At 38.0% G+C, this 23501-nt stretch overlaps 1 protein-coding gene across 1 annotated transcript in view; it reads left to right on the forward strand.

Annotated features, from left to right (window-relative positions):
• The window catches only part of Ces5a (carboxylesterase 5A), a 31842-nt gene extending 15876 nt beyond the window's left edge, over positions 1 to 15966 (forward strand). Inside the window, exons 9-13 of the mRNA XM_019209731.1 lie at positions 1356 to 1424; positions 3430 to 3577; positions 12581 to 12730; positions 15585 to 15657; positions 15735 to 15966. Of these exons, the coding sequence (XP_019065276.1) occupies positions 1356 to 1424; positions 3430 to 3577; positions 12581 to 12730; positions 15585 to 15657; positions 15735 to 15966 (672 nt within the window). The remainder of the gene's footprint in view (positions 1 to 1355; positions 1425 to 3429; positions 3578 to 12580; positions 12731 to 15584; positions 15658 to 15734) is intronic.
• Positions 15967 to 23501: the final 7535 nt, after the last annotated feature.

Below are 23501 nucleotides of genomic sequence, written 5' to 3' on the forward strand. Positions count from 1 at the left end.
ACAGAAAAGCACAAATTAGATTTCCGACTCAAAAAAAAAAAAAAAAAAAAAAAAAAAGGAAGAAGAAAAAGAAGAAAAGAAGATGCTATATAAAAAGGAAAGACATAATTGAATTCATTAGTCTTTTGTTTTGTTTTATTTTGTTTGAGACAGGGTCTTTTTGTGTAGCCCAGGCTGACTTTGAACTTGCAGCAATCCTCCTGCCTCAGCCTCTTTAGTTCTGGGATTACAGGCCTGTGCCACCATGCCTGGCTCTTTTAGTCTTTATTACAAAACATTACATATGATTGTTTCCAGTAAACATAGCTACTACTTCAGAGCTGAAATTCACATACATTTGGAAAACTTCAGTCCTTTTAACTTTTTATATACAGACTTGGTCCAGATATTTTGAATTCTAAGAAAACTAAAGTTTTACAAGTGGCAAAGTTATTAAATCATTTTACTCATTTGGCAAGTAGATATAGTACTGAGCATTTACTATATGCTTATAAAATGGAGCACTGAGTAGTGAACAAGTCATGAGGTTTCCACTGTGTAAGCTTACATTTGTGAGGGGTGAATCATAAAAAGTGCAGTTGAAAAGATGATTTCAGAAAGTGATAAAAGCTATGAAGGACTTAGTGGGGAGAGAGAGATGCTTTAGGGAGGTCAAAGAGTGTTAGGAAATGTTCCTCTGAGGAGTGATCACTGAACTGAGTCCTGGATACAGAGAAAGAGCCATCATTTCTGGAGTCTGCGGTTTAGAAAGATCTTTGCAATACTCTCTTGTCCACAGTAGATTGGAGAGAGAAAATTCATAATATTGTCAAAGCCCATTTAGGTAGGGGACCCCCCCATTTTACAGATGCTATCTTCTCGCTGTGTCTTTATGTGGTCTCTTCTTGTATGCTTGAACTTCTAGTATCTCTGTGTGTCTGGAATTTCTGTTCTTATAAGGACACCAGTCAGATCAGATGTGGACCTACATTGATTGCCCCTTTTAATGCAGTCACCTGTTTAAAGGCCCTACCTCAACAGTCATATTCTGAGATCCTGGGTTTTAGTATTAGCACACAAAAATTTTGGGAGGAGGACATGATTGAGCCAATAACATGGGCTTTCCTACAAAATGGACACCTGTGCCCCACAAAATCAAGATATGACAAGAAATGACTGCTTTTTATCAATCATGAGAAGGAATTCATTGCTTGATTAACTCATCCAAGCTGCATCTACATATAGCTGCCTTGGGCTGAAATAATTTTTGTTCCTTCTCTCCTCCGCTGGAAAATCAGGTGCTTGGGCTCTCAAAAGAGTGGTTTACTTTCTGATGACCAGATGACTCACAGATGACCCTGTGCTTCTCTCTGCAGCAGGAGATTCCTGAGATCCTTAGTGGTTCCAGCATATCTCTTACCTTTCACATGATACACTCTCTCCTGGTAAGTGAACTTGGGTATTGGTGACTCTCCAGAGACTTGTTCATTCAACCATCATTCCAGGGCCACATTCATCATGAGCACAAAATGTAGAGACATTTCTTCTCCATTAATTAATTCAGTAGGCCTTTCCTCTGTAAATGTCTTCAATCACATATGCACAATCCCAAAATGCTAAGAGCTCCAAAAATCTGAAGGCATTTTGTAACCATATGGCAGCCAAATCTGACTCAGCTTGATATGTGCCATAGATTTCTGTTCCCACACCTTCATTCACTTTATGCATTCTACTACTCTTGTTTCTTGGCAAACATATCAATGTGGTGCTGCCTCCTCAAACATGTTTCATGTGTGACATTTGCTCCGAATTATCTATGATTTGAAAAGTTCTGAATTCTGACACACACATACACACACACACTCACACACACACACACACACACACACACACACACACATGAAACTCAAGGCCCATGTCACTGTATATCAGCCCAGCCTCATATTATATTCCAATGATACCAGAAATTCACTCACACTCATTTATTACTTAGTCGTTTGCTCATTCTCTTACTACATGAACACAAAAGCCCTGGCTCTAGACACTAGGTTGTAGAGACAAATTCCTTTCCTTCTTTTCTACTCTACTTCCTTCTGTGTTCTTTCCATACACATTATTCAGCACCTACTCAGTGCTAGATTCATCTCATTCTTTGATTCAGTAATGCATTTTTTTTAGATTAAAAAAAATTTAATTTATTGGTACATTCTAGGTAGACAGTTCAGCTACATTAGGAATGCATGTTTATTGAGACCCACACACCCCAGCAATTCCAAAGGCACTGGAGTGCAGTGTGGGGTGGATGGACAAGACAGTGCATGTGATGAGCCAGAGCAGAGGAGAGTCCCAGGCCCATGGTGCCCACAGCACGAGGCAGTGGCGCCTTTGGGGCGAAGAATTTAGGAAGTGTAACAATGAGGAGAGCTTGGGAGGAACCATGAGAACCAACTGGGTGTAGGAGGTATGAGGAGATCAGCTAAAGGGGTTTCATGTAGCAGGACAGGATGTTTGCAGTTGCTAACACTATGGTAGGAGTATAAACGTGGAATCTCTCCTGCTGAATTGGCAGTGCCTTGTAGAGGAGATGGTCATTGATCTGGACTTTAGAGGTGGGAGACATTGGAGCAGGAGAGCACATCAAGGAGAGACAGTATCTTGAGCCAAGTCCCAGGCGTTGGAAGTAGGTTGTCTGTGAAGGTGCAAGAGGAAAGGAAAGACATGCAATTTCACTTAGGCCTGCTGGCATTCCAGGAGTTACTTTGCAAATAGTAATTAGTTCTCTGATGCAGAAACATAGCCCTACTCCAGTACCTTAGCAGTTTGCCCTGGGACTGTTGTCCAGGGACTTAACAGAGACTCCAGACAGTCTCTCTACCCAGTGTGGGTGCTTTTAGCACCACGAGGCCTACTGGGCATGTGGTCCAAGTGGTTAGGCTCTTGAACCACACAGCCTGCACCTGCTGCAGAAATCCTTCTTTGTTTTGGGCCTGATTAAGAATCATTAGCCTTCTGGAGGTCTGATAAATGAGCCTGAACAACTCTCTTAGATGTGGTTTATGTAGCCTCCTCCAAAGCCCAAAGAAGCTTACCAAAAATTAGGTTACCAAAAGCACCACTGCACAGTGTTAATAGTTTAAGTATGAGCAAGTTGTCCAGAATTCCCCACAGTAACATATCTCCTAAAAACATCGCCATGATATAGAGGCACGTGTACTGTGGTCAGGAGCACTGGATTTGAAGGCAAACAGATTGTGAAAGAATTTGGATCAATCTCTCTAAGACTCTGTAAAGTAGAGCTAATTTTAATACTTTCATCATAGAACTGCTATGTGGATTAAATGAGGGAAAGCACGAAAACACTCAGAATTTTGTTTGCTTGGGCTAATGCTTAAGGTGCTGGCCATTATTGTTGATTTAGATCTTCTATGATCATGATTTGTTTTTCTACAGCACATCCCCATCCCATATTTGCATGCTGTGGCTAATGAATATTTCCCTGAAAAGCACTCCCCGATTGAAGTCCGAGATAGTTTGTTGGACTTGCTTGGAGATGTGTTGTTTGTGGTCCCTGGGCTGGTCACAGCTCGATATCACAGAGGTGAGTCTACGAAGGGCACACTCCAGGGACACAGTCCAGTGAGGCTGCTGGGTTCAGGGATCTGAGTTGCCGACTAACTAGCTATCTGCTGTGTCCCTTTGTTCCCTCACTGAGAGGGAGTTCTCATATATGCTTGCAGTCGAAATATTCAATGCTGACCTATGCTATCCTCTGCCTTTCAGAGGTTGAGAACATCAATTAGCTCTTGTTTCTATTCTTTTCCCTTCATCATTTCACTGCTGACCTTGACAAAGACTACTTGGGAATGATAGGGGAGTAAAAGGTTGATTAAAATGGGTTCAGGAGAAATGGAGAAATTGATCTAGATTCAATGCAAGCCTATTCTCAATCAAAGTCTTTGCAACAGTTTTGGAAAATGGACAAATTAATCCTAAAATTTATATGGAAATACAAGAATGGCCAAAAATTCTTGAAAAAAGTTGGAAGTCTATCACTGAGCTATAGTAGATAAAGTTTCATATTGGCTGAAGGATAGACACATAGGACAAGAGAAGAGAGTGAAGTGTCCAGAAAATAGACTGACTTTTATGCAGTGAGGAACTGGAGTTGGAATAACTGGATATATATGTGGAAAAAAATAAACCATAATCAGTAACACACCATACATACTAATAATTTGAGATTAATTGTAGAACCAAATAGATAAACTGAAATTTTGCATAAGAAAACTGTTTTTGCTTATTAAAAGATGTTATTAATGAGGCCAACAAGAATGAAGAAATACAAAATTTCATCAGCCACATCCCACAAAAATAGTGAATAAATAGGCAAGAACCAGTAGTTCTGTTAGAGCCCTGGAAAAAAATTAAACATTTTTAGCCAGTAGGCAAACATTTAACTAAGACATAACCCCCTGAGTCTCAGTAATAAGATTCTGTGGCATTTTCTTTTATTCTTGAAGCATCCTCTGCTACCCGGTAAGGCAATGACCTTGAACTAGAGCAACCCACATTAATTGTGTAGTATCTTAGCACTGGAGGGAGAAAAATCAAAGTTATTCTTAAAGAATTATGGTTGATTGGTTTGACTTGTCTAGTGACTCCAAAATGACTAGCCTAAAATGACTGTCTCCCTAAATGGCTTGCCTTTATTAGACACTAATTAGAAGTCTATTATGGGTGGGCAGCAACCTTGAAGGTGCCTATTAGAAACATTTAAAGGTAATTATATTAGTTTCTGCAATCAGAAACAAAGGATCTCAGATAGGGAAAACAATAAACAAGCCGAAAATGTTGAGAGAAAAAGCTGAACAATGAAACTTTGGAGAAGAAAGACTTGAAAAGTCCCTACATATTTTTGGGAATCTAGAAGGCCATGTACAAGGCTGTGTGCATGTCTGTAGTGGGAAACATGGTCAGAAAAAGCCTCAGAAGTCCCTAGCTCTCATATCGGAGCTGACCCTCAGGCACTGCTCAAGCAGATAGTTAAGGCTAAAGTGGAACTCTAAGCTACCTGGCCAAGTGTTAAAGGAGTTTTCTAACATGTACACATGTGCGTGCATGCGCATGTGCACACACACACACACACACAGATACTGAAATGACTGAGTTTTTTGTTTGTTTGATTGATTCCAGACATTTGTGAAAAAAATTTCAACTGATATGTTAGCTGACCACTAAGCTAACAGAAGACACAGGTCTCAAACAACAAAGTGGTCACGTATAACAAAGAATACAGAATTTAGAAAATTAGTGCAGAGATATTAGTAAACAAACAGTAGCAACCACAAAAATCATAAAACAAACCCTGGGGCAGGAGTAGAATCTCATGTACACAGTTTCCATATTATAATATTAAAATATCTAGTTTTTAATAAAAAACTAGTAGGCAATGAAACAAGAAAGTATGGCCCATAAACAACAAAAATAAAAGAAATGAATGGAAACTGTCATTGAAGAAATACAGACATTGGAATTACTGGGCAGACTATATCTATTATTTTAAAAATATTCAGATAGCTAAAGAAAATCATGTACAAAAATGAAAGGGAATCATGAGGACAATGAGAGAATATAAATAGAATTTATAAAATTATTAAAATAAATCCAATAGATATTCTGGGGTGGGATTTCTTCACTTCAGAGTGAAGTTTTCATATGGAAAACTTCAAAACTGAAATGGGAAATAATCTGGAGAGGGCCAATGGCAAACTTGAACAATCAGAAGAAGAGGTAAGAAAATATGAAGGTAAGTCATCTGAGATTACCCAATCTAGAAGAAGAAAGAATTAAGGGGATGAGCAGGTCCTAAGAATCTTGAGGGTCACCATTGCACATACTTATGTATGCATAAGTGATCAAGAAGAAGAAGAAGAGAGAGAAAAAGGACAGAAAAAAATATAATGATCAATAGAGTAAGATGGCAACCCACAAATTTGGAAAAATATTGCTAACCATCCATATATCTATAAGGAACAAATGTGAATGATATATAAAGAACTCCTTAGTATCAGCAACAAAAATTCAATTCAAAAAAGAACAAAGGTCTTGAATGTAAATTATTCTAAAAAGAATGCAAATCTCTATAACATACACGAAAAGACACACATCATCTCTAATTATTAGGGAGGTGCAAATCAAAAATCATAATAAGATATCACTCATACTCAATTGAGATAGCTGTTATTTTTTATTTTTATTTTTATTTATTTTTTTTCCTCATTGAGTTTATTGGTACATTTTAGGTATACAATACATTTTAGGTATACAGTACAGTTACATTCATTATTGGGATCTTGTACCTTTACATGACAGGTCTTGGTTCTCATTTTTTCCCCTTGTCCCTGCCCTCCCTTTACCCCTCCTCCCCTCCCCCTTTACAAACACTTCATTTCCATTTTTTCATTTTCTTATGTTTTTTTCTTTTCCCTTATTAGCTTTCCCCTACCCTTCCCATTTTCTCTACACCTTTAGCCCCTTTCTTCCTATTTCACATTGTCTATTATATCATTACGATCTTATGTACTATTTTAGTTTATTCACACCAGAGAAACTATTTGGTATTTACACATGTGTGACTTATTTATTTCACTTAGGAGTATATCCTCAATATGTATCTATATATCCAGTTTAACTGATGGGCAAATGAGCTATTTCCAAGTTTTAGCTATTACAAACTGTGCTGCTATAAACATGGGTGTGCATGTATCTCTGGTATGATTCTTTTAATTCTTTTGGAAAGATACCCAGCAGAGGGATGGCTGGGTCAAATGGAACCTCTAGTCCCAGCTCTTTGAGGTAGCTCCATATTGATTTCCATAGTGGTTGCACCAGCCTGCACTCCCACTAACAATGTAGAAGGGTTCTTTTTTCCCCACAACCCCACCAACATTTGTTATTGTTTGATTTCTTGATAGCAGCCATTCTTTGTGGGGTGAGGTGGAATCTCAGTGTTGTTTTCATCTGCATCTCTGAAATGACCAGTGATGTGGAACATTTTTTCATGTATTTGCTTGCTGCTTTTACTTCTTTGTCTGAGAAATGTCTGTTCATTTCAGATGCCCATTTTTGAATTGGGTCCTTATATTTAGGGAGGCTAGATGTTTTGAGTTCTTTTATATTTTAGATAATAGTCCTTTGTCTGAGGAGCAGCTGGTAAAATTTTTTTCCCACATTGTAGGTTGTTTCTTAGTTCTGTTGATGGTTTCTTTTGCAGTGCAGAAGATTTTTAATAAGATGAGATCCCAGTTGTTGATTCTTTCTGCTAGTTCTTTTGCTACTGAGGATTTGTTCATAAAGTCTTTTCCTATGCCATTGTCTTCCAGAGTTCTGCCTAACTTATCTTCCAGCAAGTTTAGTGTTTCTGTTTTTATATTTAGATCTTTAATCCACTTGGATTTTAGTTTATTGCATATTGAAAGATAAGGGTCCAGTTTTAATCTTTGGCAGGTTGAGATCCAGTTTTTCCAACACCATTTATTAAAGAGGCTATCTTTCCTCCAGTGGGGACTGTCAGCTCCTTTGTCAAAGATGAGGTAGCTGAGTGCATCTGGAGTTGTTTTTATGTCTTCCAATCTGTTCCACTGATCCTCAGGTCTGTTTCTTTGCCAGTACCATGCTGTTTTTATCACAGTGGCTCTCTAGTATAGTTTCAAATTTGGAATTGTTATACCTGCTACCATGTCTCTGTTGCCTAGGCTGGCTTTTGCTATTCTAGGTCTCTTATGGTTCCAAATGAATTTTTGGATTCTTTTTTCTAGTTCTGTGAAATATAGTGTTGGCATTTCAATTGGCATTGGATTGAATCTGTATAGCACTTTTGGTAGTATGGCCATTTTCACTATGTTGATTCTCCCTGCCCAGGAGCAGGGTATGTCTTTCCATTTTCTTATAGTCTGTTTGATCTCTTTTTTCAGAGTGCTGTAGTTTTCATTGTAGAGGTCTTTTGCTTCTTTTTTTATATGATTCCTCGATACTTAATTTTTTTGGATGCTATTGTGAAAGGAATTGTTTCCCTAATTTCTCTCTCCATGAGTCTGTTATTTGTGTGCAAGAAGGCTATTGATTTTTGGGTGTTGACCTTGTATCCAGCTACCCTGCTAGCTGTTATTTAAAAAAAATACAGAAAATAATTGTTGGAGAAATCAAAATGCTTGTATATTGCTGATGGGAAAAGGAAATGATGAAGCCACTATGGAAAATAATATAATTGCTCTTGAAAAAGTTAAAAATAGAGTTATCATATCATACAGAAATTCCACCTGTGGTATACCCGCAAAAGAATTGGAAGCAGGAACTTGAACAGATATGTGTATACCCATGTTCATAGAAGCATTATGCAGAATAACTAAAGGTGGAAACAAGCCAAATGTCAATTAATGAGTAAATGGACAAACCAAATATATTCATGTGATGTACTCTAAATCAGCCTTTAGAAGGAAGGAAATCATGATGCACAGTTCAAATGGGTGAACTTTGAGGCATTGTGCTGACATAAGCTAGACACAAAAGGACAAACACTACGACTCCACTTACACGAGGTACCTAAAATAGTCAAATTTATAAACTCATAAAGTAGAATGTTGATACTGATGACTGAGTGCAGAGACAGAAGAACTCTCCCAGTTCAAAAGTGGGCATCTTGGGTGAAGGGAGGGCAGAGGTAAGGGGAAAAAATGAGAATCAAGACTTGTCATGTAGAGGTACAAGATCCCAACAATGAATGTAACTGTACTGTATCCCTAAAATGTACCAATAAACTCAATTAAAGCTGAAAAAAAAGTGGGCATCTGAAATGAACAGACATTTCTCAGACAAAGAAGTAAAAGCAGCAAATAAGCATATGAAAAAATGTTCAGCATCACTGGTCATTCAAGAGATGCAGATGAAAACAACGCTGAGATTCCACCTCACTGCAGAAAGAATGGCTGCTATCAAGAAATCAACCAACAACAAATGCTGGCGGGGTTATGGGGAGAAAGGAAACCTTCTCCATTGTTGGTGGGAGTGCAGACTGGTGCAACCACTATGGAAATCAATATGGAGCTACCTCAAAGAGCTGGGATTAGATGTTCCATTTGATCCAACTATTCCTCTGCTAGGTATCTTTCCAAAAGAATTAAAAGAATCATACCACAGTGATGTATGCACACCCATGTTTATAATGGCACAGTTTGTAATAGCTAAAACTTGGAAACAGCCTAATTGCCCATCAACAGGAGACTGGATAAAGAAGATGTGTGTGTGTGTGTGTGTGTGTGTGTGTGTGTGTGTTTTAATAAAATGGAATACTACTAAGCCATAAAGAATGGGAAACTAGAGAAATTTATAGCTAAGTGGATGCACATTGAGAACATACTGTGAAGTGAAATTAATAGGACACACATGTGTAAATGCCAAATAGTTTCTCTGGTGTGATAAACCAAAAGTGTAAATAAGGACCAAAATGTATAATTGATATAGTGTAGAAAAAACGTCTAAAGATGTAGGGAAAGTGAGAGGGGAAGGGGAAAGGTACAAAGGGAAAAGAAAAAATATGAGAAAAGGAAAAAAATGGAAACAAAGTCTTTGTAGATAGGGAAGAATGGGGGAGGTAGGCCAGGGGAATGGGGAAAATATAAGAACCAAGATACGTCATGTAAGGTACAAGATCCCAGTGATGAATAAACTGTACTGTATAACTAAAATGTACCAATAAAGAAAAAAAAATCAGAAGAGAGTTTCAGTTTTGAGTGATGCAAAAGTTCTGAAGATGTAGAGGTATAATGGCTGTGTAAAAATGTGCATGTAATTTCATTGAATAGTCCTTTTAAAAAAGGTCAAACTAGTAAATATTTTTTATGTTTATTTTACCACAAATTTTAATGTATAAAACAATATACTATTTAATTTTTGAATATTTGCCCATTTTCCGGGTTTCCTTTTGTTGTTGATTTCTTATTTTACTCCATTATGATCAGAGAAAATGTTCTGTATGAGTTCTATCCTTTTAAATTGGTTGAGATATATTTTGTGCACTAACATATGTTTTATACTGGAGAATATTCCGTGTGCTTTTAAGAAGCATATGGACTCTGATCCTGTTGGGTGCAGTGTTCTTTCCATGTCTACAAGGTCTAGCTGATTTATAGTATCACTTAAATCTTCTATTTTCTTTATATTTTGTATAGCTATTCTGTTATTGAAAGTGCAGTGTTGAAGTTGCAAACTATTAATATAAAGGTGCTCCTATAAATGAACTATAGCTACAACATAAGTGAATCTTGAGAACTTTAATTGAAAGAAGCCAGACCAAAAAAAATAAAAACACCTATGTATGATTCTATTTATATGAAATGTCCAAACTAGGCAAGTCCATAGAGTTAGAAACAAGAATTATGTTTTCCAAGGCCTGAGGGGAAGGTTAAATGGAGTGACTACTTAATGGATGTGGGATTTCTATTTGGAATGATAAAAATGTTCTGGGTAAAAATAGTGTTGATGTTTGTACAACATTCTCAGGGTATTAAAAATCATTGAATTTCTTATGTTCTGTAAAATGGCTAAAGTGATGAATTTTATGTTAAGTGAATTTTACCTAATATACTGCTAAAAATGAAAATGCAAGCCACATACCAGAAGAAAATATTCACAATACAATCTCACAAAAAACATATCCAGAATAGAAGAACTTGTGTTCATTAAAAAACAAAACAAAACAGTCTTTTGCAATAATGGGAAAATATCTAAAAAGATCTCTCAAAAGATACTGGAACCTCTCAAAGCCCATGAAAAGTATTCAACAATATTAATCATCAAGGAAGTGGAAAATAAACTGAAAACAAAGTAACCATTTATACTTAGTGAAAGGGTAAGTTTAAAACACAAATCATACCAAGAAGTATTGCCAAGAATGTGGAATGTTCAGAACTCTCAGAAAGTACTGGTAGGAGAGGGAAATGGTACAGCCACCTTAAAAAACTCTCTGTTTCTTATAAGTTTAAACTCACCTATCTGACTGTTCAATAATCTTGTTTCTTGTTACTCAGTCGAGGGTGAAAGTATATGTCCATACAAAAGACTCACACATGCCTATTCATATTTCTGTAAGCAACTGAAGAAAACCTAAATGTCTATCATCAGATGAATAAACAAATTTTCGTATATTCATGAAATAACATAGTAGTCAGTGACAAAAAGGAATTGACTATTGAAACAACATGCTTGAGTCTCAAAAAGTTATGACTAGTAAAAGAAGCCATGAAGTATATAATAGAGTACATATTGTATTATTTCATTTGGTGAAATTGACTTCATTGGGTGAAGTTCAAGAGCAGGTGAAATTAATTTATAGTAATAGGAATGAGAACATTGCCTGTATCTTGAATGAATGACCAGAAGGGACCTTTTGGGGTGGTGAAAATACTCTATGTCCTGACTGGGGAGGTGGTGCATGACTGTATATATTTGTAAAAACACACCATACACTGCATTTAAAATCTGTACTTTTTATCACCCATAAATAACTTCAATTTTAAAAGAGAAAAAGAGGAGAGGAAGTAGAGACATTATGCACAAGGCAACTGTTATGGTTTGTGTCTATATGTTCCCACAAAATCTCATGTGGTCATAGGCTTTTGCAGAGGTGGCTAAACCTGGAATGTGTGATGCTGGGTTAAGGGTGTGTGATCACTAAGCCACCACACATGAGTGATTGGTTTGGCACTGCCCGAACTCCTGTAGTCTGGAATGGATAAAAAAGGCAGAAAGAAGCTGTTAAGGTCCCTTGTTTTTAGTGTCTTCTGCCACCATGAACCGTTGTCCCTTTGCCACCCTGCCTTGGAGCCAGCTGATTATGGACAGAAACCTCTATGAACTGTAAGCCAAATAAACCCTTCCCCTTTTAACTTTGAGTGTTGGGTATTTTGTCTCAGTGAGAGAAAAGTCACTAAGACAGCAACTATATTGTGGGATATTTCTGGAACAGATGCAGAGAAATTGTTTAACAATTGGAGGGGTAGTGGAAATCAAGTTTGTGTGTGTGTGTGTGTGTGCGCGCGTGTTAATGTGTGCCTATGTGAAGGGCTGTGTATTGTGCAACTGTGTCCATGTTTGTTTGTATATGTGTGCACATGTGTGTTGGAAACTACAGAGCAAAGACCTTTGGCAGAAGAGAGGCCAAGCCATGTAGGTTCACATGTTTGGATTGTGTTTTCTTGGAAGCAGAGAATTAATTAGTCTTACCCTGTTTATCTCTAGACATTGGAAGGAGAGTCAATGAGAGGAAATCATAAGGTAGATCTTGGCTTACTATGAAGGGCTTTTGTTTGCTGACAAGAACAAGTGCCTTCTCAAACTGCCCTGAAAGGTTGTGGATCAGAGCCACTATAGCAGAGAATTCCAGCCTCAAATGAAAAGGGGGAAAGTTAGGTTGGTTTAGATCACCTCTTATGTCTGAGTCATCCCACTCATGGTTCTGTAAATCCAGGATTTTGTAGGGAGGGATGAAGGGCCGGCCCCTTGCTCCAACAAAAATGAAAGTTTGACCTTTCTGACCTTTTGTCAGATGCTGGTGCACCTGTTTACTTCTATGAATTTCAACACCGGCCCCAGTGCTTTGAAGACACAAAACCAGCCTTCGTCAAAGCTGACCACTGTGATGAAATATGCTTTGTCTTTGGAGGTGCCTTCCTGATGGGTGACATTGTCATGTTTGGTAAGAAACTGGCCACAGAGGCCCCTGCCTTTGCAGGAACATGGAACTTGGAATGAGGTAGTATATATGCTAATATATGTTTCCTGACTTACCCACCACTACCATTTGTTGTTCTATAAACATACTGTACATAAATTTAATATATACTTATATAATTATATTTAAATATATAATACATGCATCTATTATTATATTGATAGGTTTTTACATTGTTTCCAATCTTCTGATGGTTAAATCAATGCTTAGGCTGCACACATGTTTATTGCTCTTGTGGAAGTCTAATTATACAAAAAATCCTAGAAGTAAAGTAGAATTCTCAGGATAAAAACTATACATTTTAAATGTTAATGAGGTTTCTATGAATGCATGAAACTTTCCCACATCTGCTGGAATGCAATGTTTAAAATACATTTTTCACTGAAATCTTGATTGATAACAAATGATTCCTCAGCCCAGAATAGTCTATAATTCTCTTTAGAATGTTAGCCCAGGAGGCCTGGTGAGTTGTGATGTAATCACCACCATGGTTTATAGATAGACATATACATGGTCTGGAAAACATCCCCATTCTGATGTTTCAGAGACCAAGATGAGAAGAGCTGCCAGTGAATGTTTTCTAGATGAGTATTTCATTTTGTACTGAAACCTGAAAGGTGGGTACTTTGGGACATTCAAGTGATCTAAGTTTTGAAAAAAATTAGAACTATTTCTATTGCTTCTCAGCCTTATGGCTAAGATCAAGTGTAGAACCATTTCTGTGATCACTGGTCTTACTGTCCCTGTGCATCTTAGAAATCCTTTGAAGCTTACACCCAGGACTTTAAAAGACAAGACCCCCCTCTCTTTTAAATAATTTCAGCTCAACATGTCTGCATCCAGATGAAAGTTTGAACTCTTACTAATGATGATAGCTCATTTATTCTTGAGGTTTTGATGAGCTTGGTGCCTAAAATGGCCAACCAATTAGACGAGGCTATCGATAGAAAAGATTCCATGAAAATTACACGCAGGCATAATTATTAAAATATTTAACTAAAACATTATGTAATGAAGGCTCTTTACTAACTCCTGCTGGCTTCTGGACAATGAGGATGGATCCTCCCATACAGAATATTTATGGGCTGTAGTTTATTCCTTATATTCTCTACTCATCCTGATAACACAGATAGTGATGGTACTACCTTTCACATTGTCATGAGGCTGAAATGGCACAGTTTTCATATAGTACACAATGAGTGTTTAATAAATGTCACTGTTCTTACCCAACAGCCATTATTGAGCCTGAACTATGTTCTAGCATATAGCCTCTCTGAATTGTAAGAAATCAACAATCTGTATCAAAGGGCTAAATTCCTTGATACCTAGAGCTCCTAAAGGTAGAGAAGGACAGCCTGATCCAAGTTGAGGTAATATGTAAACATACAGTTTATGGAAGAGGAGACACAGTGGCTTTTGAGGATATGAAAATTCATTCAATGTCACTCTTGGCAAAAGATTTGTAGACTACCCTTGGCTGGAGAATTATTTGTCATCAATCAAGATTTCAAAGACAGTAAGTTTTAAACATTGCATTCCAGCAGGTATGGGAAACAGACAGTTTCACATATTAATAGAAACCTCTGTCAATGTGTGTAATCTTTAGCTTGAAAATTCGACTTCTAGGATTTTTTTGTATGATTGTACTTCACATGTACAAAAATATATGTGCACACTAAACATTGTTTTAATCAACAGAAGACTGGAAATAAGGTAAAGATCTATCAGTAGAATATTGGATGCATACATTACATGAATACAATTGCACATCTATTTTTTGAAATTAATATATGTTTATAGGACAACAAATGGCAGCTTTACAGGGGAAAATTGAGAATCATCTCCTAGACACAAATTCAATAAAAAGAATAATATGCAGTACATGTGCCCAGTATATGGCCAAATGTATACAAAGCTGTCCACTGAACCTGTGCATCCTTTACAGCACAACCTGTGGAGCCTATCCTGGGGTCGGGGTGCTTGAGAAGTGGGTATTACAATGGCTGTCTCTGAGGTGTTAACTGGTTGTCTATAAGGAAGTGATGGGAACATGACTTATTTTTATTAGATACTAGACTTAGGTACTCTTCCTGCATTTTGGATTTTGTACTTTAGTCAGGCATTACCTTTACAGACACAGAAATACACTACAGTTACCTCTCTACATCTGTGCTTTTAACCAATTGCAGACCGACAATATTGAGGAAAACTGCATATGTACTAAACATGTACAGACCCTTCCTTATCATCATTCCCTGAACAACACAGCCTAACAACTATATACATGTCATTTACATTGTGGTAGGTATTATAAGCAATGTTGAGATGACAAAGTACAAGTGAGGATGTGCATAGGTTGTATGCAAAAGCTGCATTATTCCATATAAGGGATTTGGACATAGTTGGATGTTTGCAGGGACATCTGGGAACAAATCCCCTGGGGAAATTGAGGGAAACTTGTAATTAATTGTTTGTGAAAGTGTGTGAGTGTGTGCATGTGTGTGTATTTGTGTGTGTGACACAAAGAGAAAGAGAAAGAGAGAGACAGTCAGAGAAATCTCAGGTCCCAAGGAACCTACAGGAGTTAGACAGGGAAGATGTACATTTGGTCTCTGTCATTTGGAAACCACAATTTCTTGGGCAAAGCACAGTAGCATGGATTTTTAGTATCTGCATCTATGAAATGAGTGCCACGACTTGGTGAAGCTCGTGAAGCTCGAGCAGGAGGAGAGGTATAACAAGAATTCATCAAATGGGAGGGATGTTGGGCTTCTGAGGAATACTTGTGAGCAGCTGGATTTGTGTTTGTCTCCTGCAGAAGGAGCTACAAAAGAGGAGAAATTGATGGGCAGGAAGATGATGAGATACTGGGCTAATTTTGCTCAGAGTGGGTAGGTGAGCCTGCTTCCCCCACGCCAGGTGCTGGAGAATAGAAACATCTTACTTTCGTGTGTGCTCTTAATTTCAGAAATCCCAATGGGAATGATCTGCCTCTGTGGCCAACCTACAATCACACAGAGCAGTACCTGATGCTGAATTTGAACATGAGCCTTGGACAGAGACTGAAAGAAAAGACAGTGGGATTTTGGACTAATATCTTCCCTCTGGTCATGTCAGCTTCTGAAGCTCTTCTCAGACCTCTTTCCTCCTTAACCATCTTTTCTTTGTCCTTGTCTTTCTTTTTCTTGCTTGCTCCTTAGAAATCATCTTTGCATGGTTTTTGGCTTTCTTCATTCTTTGAAGTTTCTCTGTCCATTATTAGCTTCACTCTGTTTAGCTGTTTTATGTTGGGAATCTTTGCGGAATAAACCACTTAGCTGATGTGTTGTGGACTTAAGAATCATCCTCATGAAATTATTTTCAATATCAAAAAATGCAACTGTCTTGGATGGCAACAAACTTTGCTCAATAAGTCTGGAGGAGGGCTGGCCCATTAGTTGTCACAATAATGCTCTTATGTACTGGGCCTGGTGGTGCACGCCTATAATCCCAGCACTCTAGAGGCTGAGGCAGGAGGATTGCTGTGAGTTCAAGACCAACCTGGGCTACATAGTGAGTTCCAGGTTAGTCTCAACTACATAGTGAGACCCTGTCTCAAAAAACCAAAATAATAATAATAATAATAATACTCTTATGATTCATATGAAATAAAATCAGAATAGGATCCAGAGAGGATACTTTTATGCTGTACTGATAATTCTCCCCCGGTGCACAAGATGAAGTGGACTTTCTTATCAGAGAAAGTGTCTGCATCTGTTACCTAAATGCAAGTTCCTTGACCCCAGTCCAGGGCAGCTTTAGACAGAAGCCAAGTGAGGAAGTCCTAGAAATCTCCAGAATTGAAAAGGGTCTCTATTCTAGCTCATTTGAGCTGTGAGGGGGTTGGGGCGATGTTAGAGAGCATCATTCTTAGCAGCAGAAAACATGCATCAGGTATCAAGTGTCAGATCAGAGGCACCAAGCAGAAGAGAGACTTCCCTGATAGCATCAAGCCTAAACTGCCATTCAGCAAAGATACATCAAGTTTCTTCACTGGAGACACCAGGGATTTCCTCAGAAGGGATTCCCAGTGGTGAATAAAAATATGGCCAGATAGCAAGCAAATAGACATTAGGTAAGTGTTCATGCAAGTGAATATCTTATGATTTAAATTTGATAAGTGTTTCCCAAAAAAAGCAATGTGTCTTTAAAAGTATAATGGAAAGAACCTAATTCAGACTGAAGTATTAATAGACCTCTTTGCAGAAATAGCATTTATATTTTTTGAAAAAAAGATGGGTTAAAGGCCCTGGGTTCAATCCCGAGTACTGTTTTTAAAAAAGATGAATTAAAGTTATCCACATGATAGGGAAAATGTTTTACATACCATCATGCAAAGGATGCACTCTTACTTTTTATATCTGCGTAAAGCCTTATTATACATGTAATTCAAGAGGGTAATTAGTTTTTCTTTGCAGTTGCCTCAATAATATGCATGATTCACACAGAATAGGAGAGTTTCTAAACTGCAAGTTACTTCAAATTCCTCTGGTCCAGAGATCTACAACTCATTACCTGACTCTGAGCCCCAGACATGTTTCATTTAGTCCACACTGTGTTAAAAAATGTTTTGTGATTAGTTGCCAGATAATTTTATTATAGGAACGTTATATTAAGTTCTGTATTTCCAGCTTCTCTAGAAACAAAACCAGAGAATCTGGAAACAATAGAGCAGCATTCCCATATGATAACTAGGACTTCTGACAGCCCATAGAACATTTTTATGCATATTAGAAGGTATTGCTTCTTTAAAGCCCTATACAAATACCTTCCAGGAAGCCGCTGATAAACATCTATACTTATGATGGTAATGACACATTCTCTGAAGTGTTACCTCCTGCACAGACTGCACAAGGAAGAATCCCCTGCAACTGTGATGGAGGAACCTACAGGAATTGATTAGGAGTTTCCACGCTCCCCACCATTCCTCTTTGCCCTGTACCTGTCCCCTTTCTCTCTTTGATATTACCTCATCCTTGAAAACATGTAGGTTTGGACCCGATATCTCATTGTACAGTGAGCACAGAGGTGCCAGTGGATTCACTCAAGATCACTCCTTGAATTGGTAACAAGTCAAAACCAGGCCTATGTCTTGTGTCTTTCTGCAGGAGGTCTTTTTCCAAGGTGTCTAGTTCTCTCAGCATGTAACCCAAGGCTTAGTCTTTTGGCTTAGGTGGCCATGGAAGGGGTAAATCACAGATGCTTGGGATACTTTATGGCTCTCAGAGGACTGTGCCACATGCAAATAATCTGAAAATTTCCATTAACTCAGAAGCCACGGAAGCCTAATTTCTACATTGATATTTGGAAAAAAATCACTTATTTTAAAGTATAATATTAAATGATATTACACACACCTTTTCTTTCTTTTTTCTTCTTTTTTTTTTTTTTTTAAGTTTTTTGAGACAGTTTCTCACTATGTAGTTGAGACTGACCTGGAACTCACTATGTAGCCCAGGCTGGTCTCGAACTCAAAGCGATCCTCTTGCTTCAGCCTCCCGAGTGCTGGGATTATAGGAATGCGCCACCAAGCCCGACTACATCTTTTATTTACTGCTTGCAGTCCCAGCATCCTTGAAAGGATTCTAAGTTTTGCAGGTATCTTGACAGGATAGATAGAACATATCATATACAGGGCCCAGCTCATTCAGATACAAAGCCCTTTATCTTCCACCTTCCAGTCCACATGCATTCAGATGTCTTATGGAATAAAAGTTTATACACAAAAGACACTTGGAATCTGACTTTAATTTTCTCATTTTATTGAGACTTTTTGATAAGAAGTGTAGATAGAAGAATCCCGTAGAGGGGTTTCCTAAAATTTCAATGGCCAGGCCATTTCCTGGTTCAGGTGAAATAGAATTTTCTTGGATGGGCCTGGACATCCTTTTTTTTGTCTTTTTTTTTAGTTTTCAGGCATTGTGATGCACATCTTTGATTCAGAAGTAGAGTCTGAACAACAGGACATGTGTATTTTCTATGTTGCTAGAGCCCCTGTCCCAATCTGTATTGGCTTGTTGGACATTTATGGACACAGTTTGACAAGCAACTTCAGGAGTGACTATTTTCATTTTGAATATTATTTATGACATCCAAATTTGCAGAAGATAACCTGGGTCAAAGGCAAAGCCCTTTCCTAATTACTCTTTTTCTACTCTGCACATTTACTTTACAAAAGAGGCACATCAATTCCCATTCATCAGCAGAGTGCATATTGAATATCCTGATCACCATTTCTTTTCATCACTGTAAAAACATAAAACATCTAGTCACTTCTGTACTCTAGAATAAAAAAAAATTTACTTCTCTTAAAAGGAAGAAAAATAGTGTTTAAGTACCCAAATAGTCTTGGATCTGATTAAATCAGATTAAATTGTTTCCGAGAAACTCAATAAAAAGAAAAAAAAAATCAGATTAAATTGGATCAAAGCAAAGCTTTAGGGACAATCCACATCTTTACCTGTGAGTTTTCCTAGTGGCCACCAGAGGGCAGCTGTGTAAAAGAAAAACGCCGTATATACTGTGAAACGTGAACAAAAAATAGGAAGCTTACTGAATATTTGAAAAAGAAACCAATAACATAATACTCATTTTCTCTGTAACATTTGGAAAGGAGAAGTGTCACCAATGATCTAAAAAGGCTAAACTCACAGACAACACAATGCTTGGGGCCTGGAGTTTTTTTTGTTTTGTTTTGTTTGTTTGTGTTTTCTGATTTCTGTGCTTTACATTAACAGAATCATACACTCTTGTCTCTTCTTTCTCCCAACAAGATGCTTTGAGATTCATCTTGCTTGTTGTACATGGTCACAGTGTGCTAATTATTAGTTCTGTAAAGTCCTTCATGGTGTGAATGTGCCATCATTTGCCCATTCTACTGTTTGGGGGCACTTGGATAATATATTAATTCACCCAGGCTGCCATAACAAAGTAGACTGTTGTAGCTTTACCAACAGAAATTCATTTTGGCATAGTTCTGAAGATTAGAGATTCCAGAAAAAGTTCCTGCTGATTCAATTCCTGGTGAATGCTCTCTTCCTGGTTTGCAGACAGCTGCCTTCTCTGTGTCTTCACATGGTCTTTTTAAGGGTGTGGGAAGAGAGAGTGAGGAGAGGGAAAGGACATTCTAGTGTTCCTTCTTATAAGGACAGAAATTCTACTTGAGTAGGACCCCACCCTTAACTGTTTAACCTTACTACCTCAGTAAATGCTCTGTCTCTAAATATAACACTTTAGAAATTGAATCTTCAATGTAGGATTGAGGCAGCATAATGCAATCTTTCACAGATAGTCTGTAGTTTGAGGATATTACAAATAATGTTGTCTTGACTGTTCTAGAATATGTCTTAATGGTTGCATGCATGCACTTCTTCTGAATGTATACCTAGCAGTGGTTTGCTGAGTCATAGAGGTTCTATATTTTCACCATTGCACTACATAGTCATACCAATTTGTACTCCTACCAGCAGAGTAGGGGTGCATTGCTCTGCATTCCTGTCAGTACGTGGAGTTTTCAAAAGGGATCGGTGCCCTTTGATTCTTATTCATGATGTTATAACTGTTTGGTTAGATTTCCTGTATATAACAATTGGTTTACAGAAGGGCATTCTTTCTAATAGGTCATTCAGGGGAGAAAAGAGGGCCACTGGTGGCTAGTGGGTAAAGAGCCAAGATTACCTTGTTCATGGTCCTGATCTCTCCTTAGGTGACCAAGCATAGCCTCGATCAAGAGTGATCGTTATTATACCCACATCCTTGAATCTCAGGAAACTTCTCCTTTTGCCCCTCAGACCTCCACACAGGGATTTCATTATATCAACCCTTCCATAGTACCTTCTGATGCTCAGATGTTATAATTCGGTGGTCAGAATCTCAGGGACTTCCTATTTCAAGAATTGGAAAGGCAGAGAGTGTTGGGGAAATTTTGTCCTGGGGTGGATCTCAAAGGAAGAGAACTGACCATAAGCAGGGGATACTTGATCCCCATTTTATAGGTACTTATAAAAGTGCAGCTTAGTTGAGGGTGTTTTCCTATCTTCATTTTACATTTGTACCTGTTTGAAATCTTTCTCTTTCTTTATTAACTTCCACTTGATCTGCTCTAAAATCAGTTCTGTGTTGTCAACCTTTGAGCTTTTAAAAATGTTGTTTCCTCTGCATCTTTTTGTCTATATGGGTTTGAACCTTTAAAAACCCTATTTTATTGTCTTTTAAGAATAATTTAGGGAAAGAATAAGATTCAAGATTATATGGTCCCTGAGAAAAACTAGGGCATTTGGCACTGTGTCCCTGACATGTTCACTTTGTGTTCCAAAGACTTAGCAAGCCAAGGGCATGTCATAAACAAACAGAAACCAGAACTTCCAGATAAATATGATCTGAGGGACACTGGGAACACGGCAAACTCACGTTATCTGTTGAAACTGCCTTTCTGCACATCTGCTAGGTCAGCTGGTTTTTCAAGTACTGGTCATACAATGGAACACAGAAAGTAGATGATCTCGCTGTTATGGCACTCAATCTGTAAAATCCCTTCCCTGCAGCAACTAAGTAAAAAACAGCACCAGAAGTGCTGTAGTCCACCAAACCACCGAGACACTGTGAGTTGTCTTTGTCAATTTTGTGTCCAATGCCAACAGGCATTCTGAGTGTTTTATGGAGACTGTCCTGTGGAGCCTACCACCACTGGATGCTCCTTTGCTGTTGTCTCTTAACCCTATCCTTTTTTTATTGTATTTTAGTATAATCCTTACCTCTCCCAAGCTATCTCTGGTATTTTCTTTGGCCTCTTGGAAAACTACCCCACCGCTTTAGCACACCTGGGCTGTGGAGATGACAGTGATTTAGTGGGTATTATTCTGTGGCAGAGATTGCTGGGAGTTCATTAACATCTACCACAGTTTTGAAGGCACATATGCAGGCCGTATTTCCCAACCTTCTTTGTGATTAGATTGGTCACAATCTAAATTCCTTCCAATGGAATGTCAGAGAAAAACCGCATTCAGAGCGGGTCCTGAAAATTCCCATGGTCACTTTTCCGTCTTCCTTCATTCCAGGTGCAGGGGCTGGTGGGAGACTTCAGCCCAAGTGCCCGCCGTATCACCTGAAGAGAGTAGTTGGACCATTCCAGGGAGGGGTTGATTGTCTGGACCCAGGACTCAGAGCAGTTGTGAGATGGCTTCAATGCAGGGTTTCTGGTGCTATGTTCCCACAGTGACTGGATGAGGGACAGCCCTGAGTGATGGCTGTGGCCAGGGAGTTGTGATGCAGCTGGCAAGAGACCCCTTGAAGGGTTTTAAATTAAAGGACATAGGCTCTATTTCCACAACCAGAGGCCAGGCTCAGCCTGAATTGCTCTGAATTTGAAAGTCATAGAATTGGTGCCCTTGCCTTAATCTTACTGCCTACCAGTTCCTTCATCCAGTATGATCTAGGCTCTGACTGCCTTCTTTATATACTAGCATGAATGCCATGTCTTCACTTGTATACTGCCCAAAATTTGGAGATTCCAGGAAGAAAACCACATGTTTGGAATCATAAAGTTTTTATTGTGTTTTGTTTTTGGCTTTTGTAAGTATGTAGATTGTTTTTAGCTTTTTTCTTTTTTCTGGTCTTTCCTTTCCTCCTTCTTAACCAGTGTTTTTTTTTTTGGTTTTGGTTTTGGTTTTGGTACTAGGGAGTAAACACAGGATGTTGTCCTTGTGAGGCAGGCAGCAGCACCATGGAGCTAAATCCTCCCTTTTTTGCCAGTTTATTTAGGTCTGGGGGAATTTTCCTTTGTTCTTTCTCATTTTTTATTTCTTTTTTTCCTTAATTTTTATCTTTTCCCTTTAATTTTTTAATTTGCTTTACCCTCTACAACTTCTTTTTCTCCTTCCTGATTTTATTTATTTATTTTATTGATTATATTTATTTATTGATTGATTATATTTATTTATTTTAGTGGCTGTGTAACTATATTTATTTATTTTTATTTATTGGTATGTTTTAGGTATACAGTACAGTTACATTCCTCATTAGGATCTTGTACCTTTACATGATGTAACTTGGTTCTTATTTTTTTCCCATTCCCCTCCCTTCACCCCCTCCACGCTTCCATATTTACAAAGACTTTGTTTCCATGTTTTCCTTTTTTCACATTTTTCCCCTTATTTCTTTTCCCTTACTATTCCCACTTCCCCTACTCCTTTAGACCCTTTCTTCCTATTTCATATTATCAGTTATACCATTTGAACCTATTTACACTTTTAGTTTTTCACACCAGAGAAATTATTCAGTATTTACATATGTATATCCTATTTATTTCACTTAAGAGTATGGCCTCAAAATGCATCCATTTAGCTATAAATATCTCTAGTTTCATGTTCTTTATGCCTGAGTAGTACTCCATTTTATAAAAAAACAAAAAACAAAAAACATCTTCTTTATCCAGTCTCCAGTTGATGGGCAATTAGGCTGTTTCCAAGTTTTAGCTATTACAAACTGTACTGCTAAAAACATGGGGGTGCATACATCACTGTGGTATGATTCTTTTAATTCTTTTAGGAAGATACCCAGTAGGGGGATAGCTGGGTCAAATGGGACCTCTAATCCTAGTTGTTTGAGGTATCTTCATATTGATTTACACAGTGGTTACACCAGTTTGCACTCCCATGAACAAATGGAGTTTTCCTTTCTCCCCACAACCCTGCCAGCA

The sequence above is a fragment of the Fukomys damarensis genome, unplaced genomic scaffold, assembly GCF_012274545.1.
Source record: "Fukomys damarensis isolate Sample0158 unplaced genomic scaffold, DMR_v1.0_HiC HiC_scaffold_32, whole genome shotgun sequence".
In the NCBI taxonomy this organism is placed as follows: domain Eukaryota; kingdom Metazoa; phylum Chordata; class Mammalia; order Rodentia; family Bathyergidae; genus Fukomys; species Fukomys damarensis.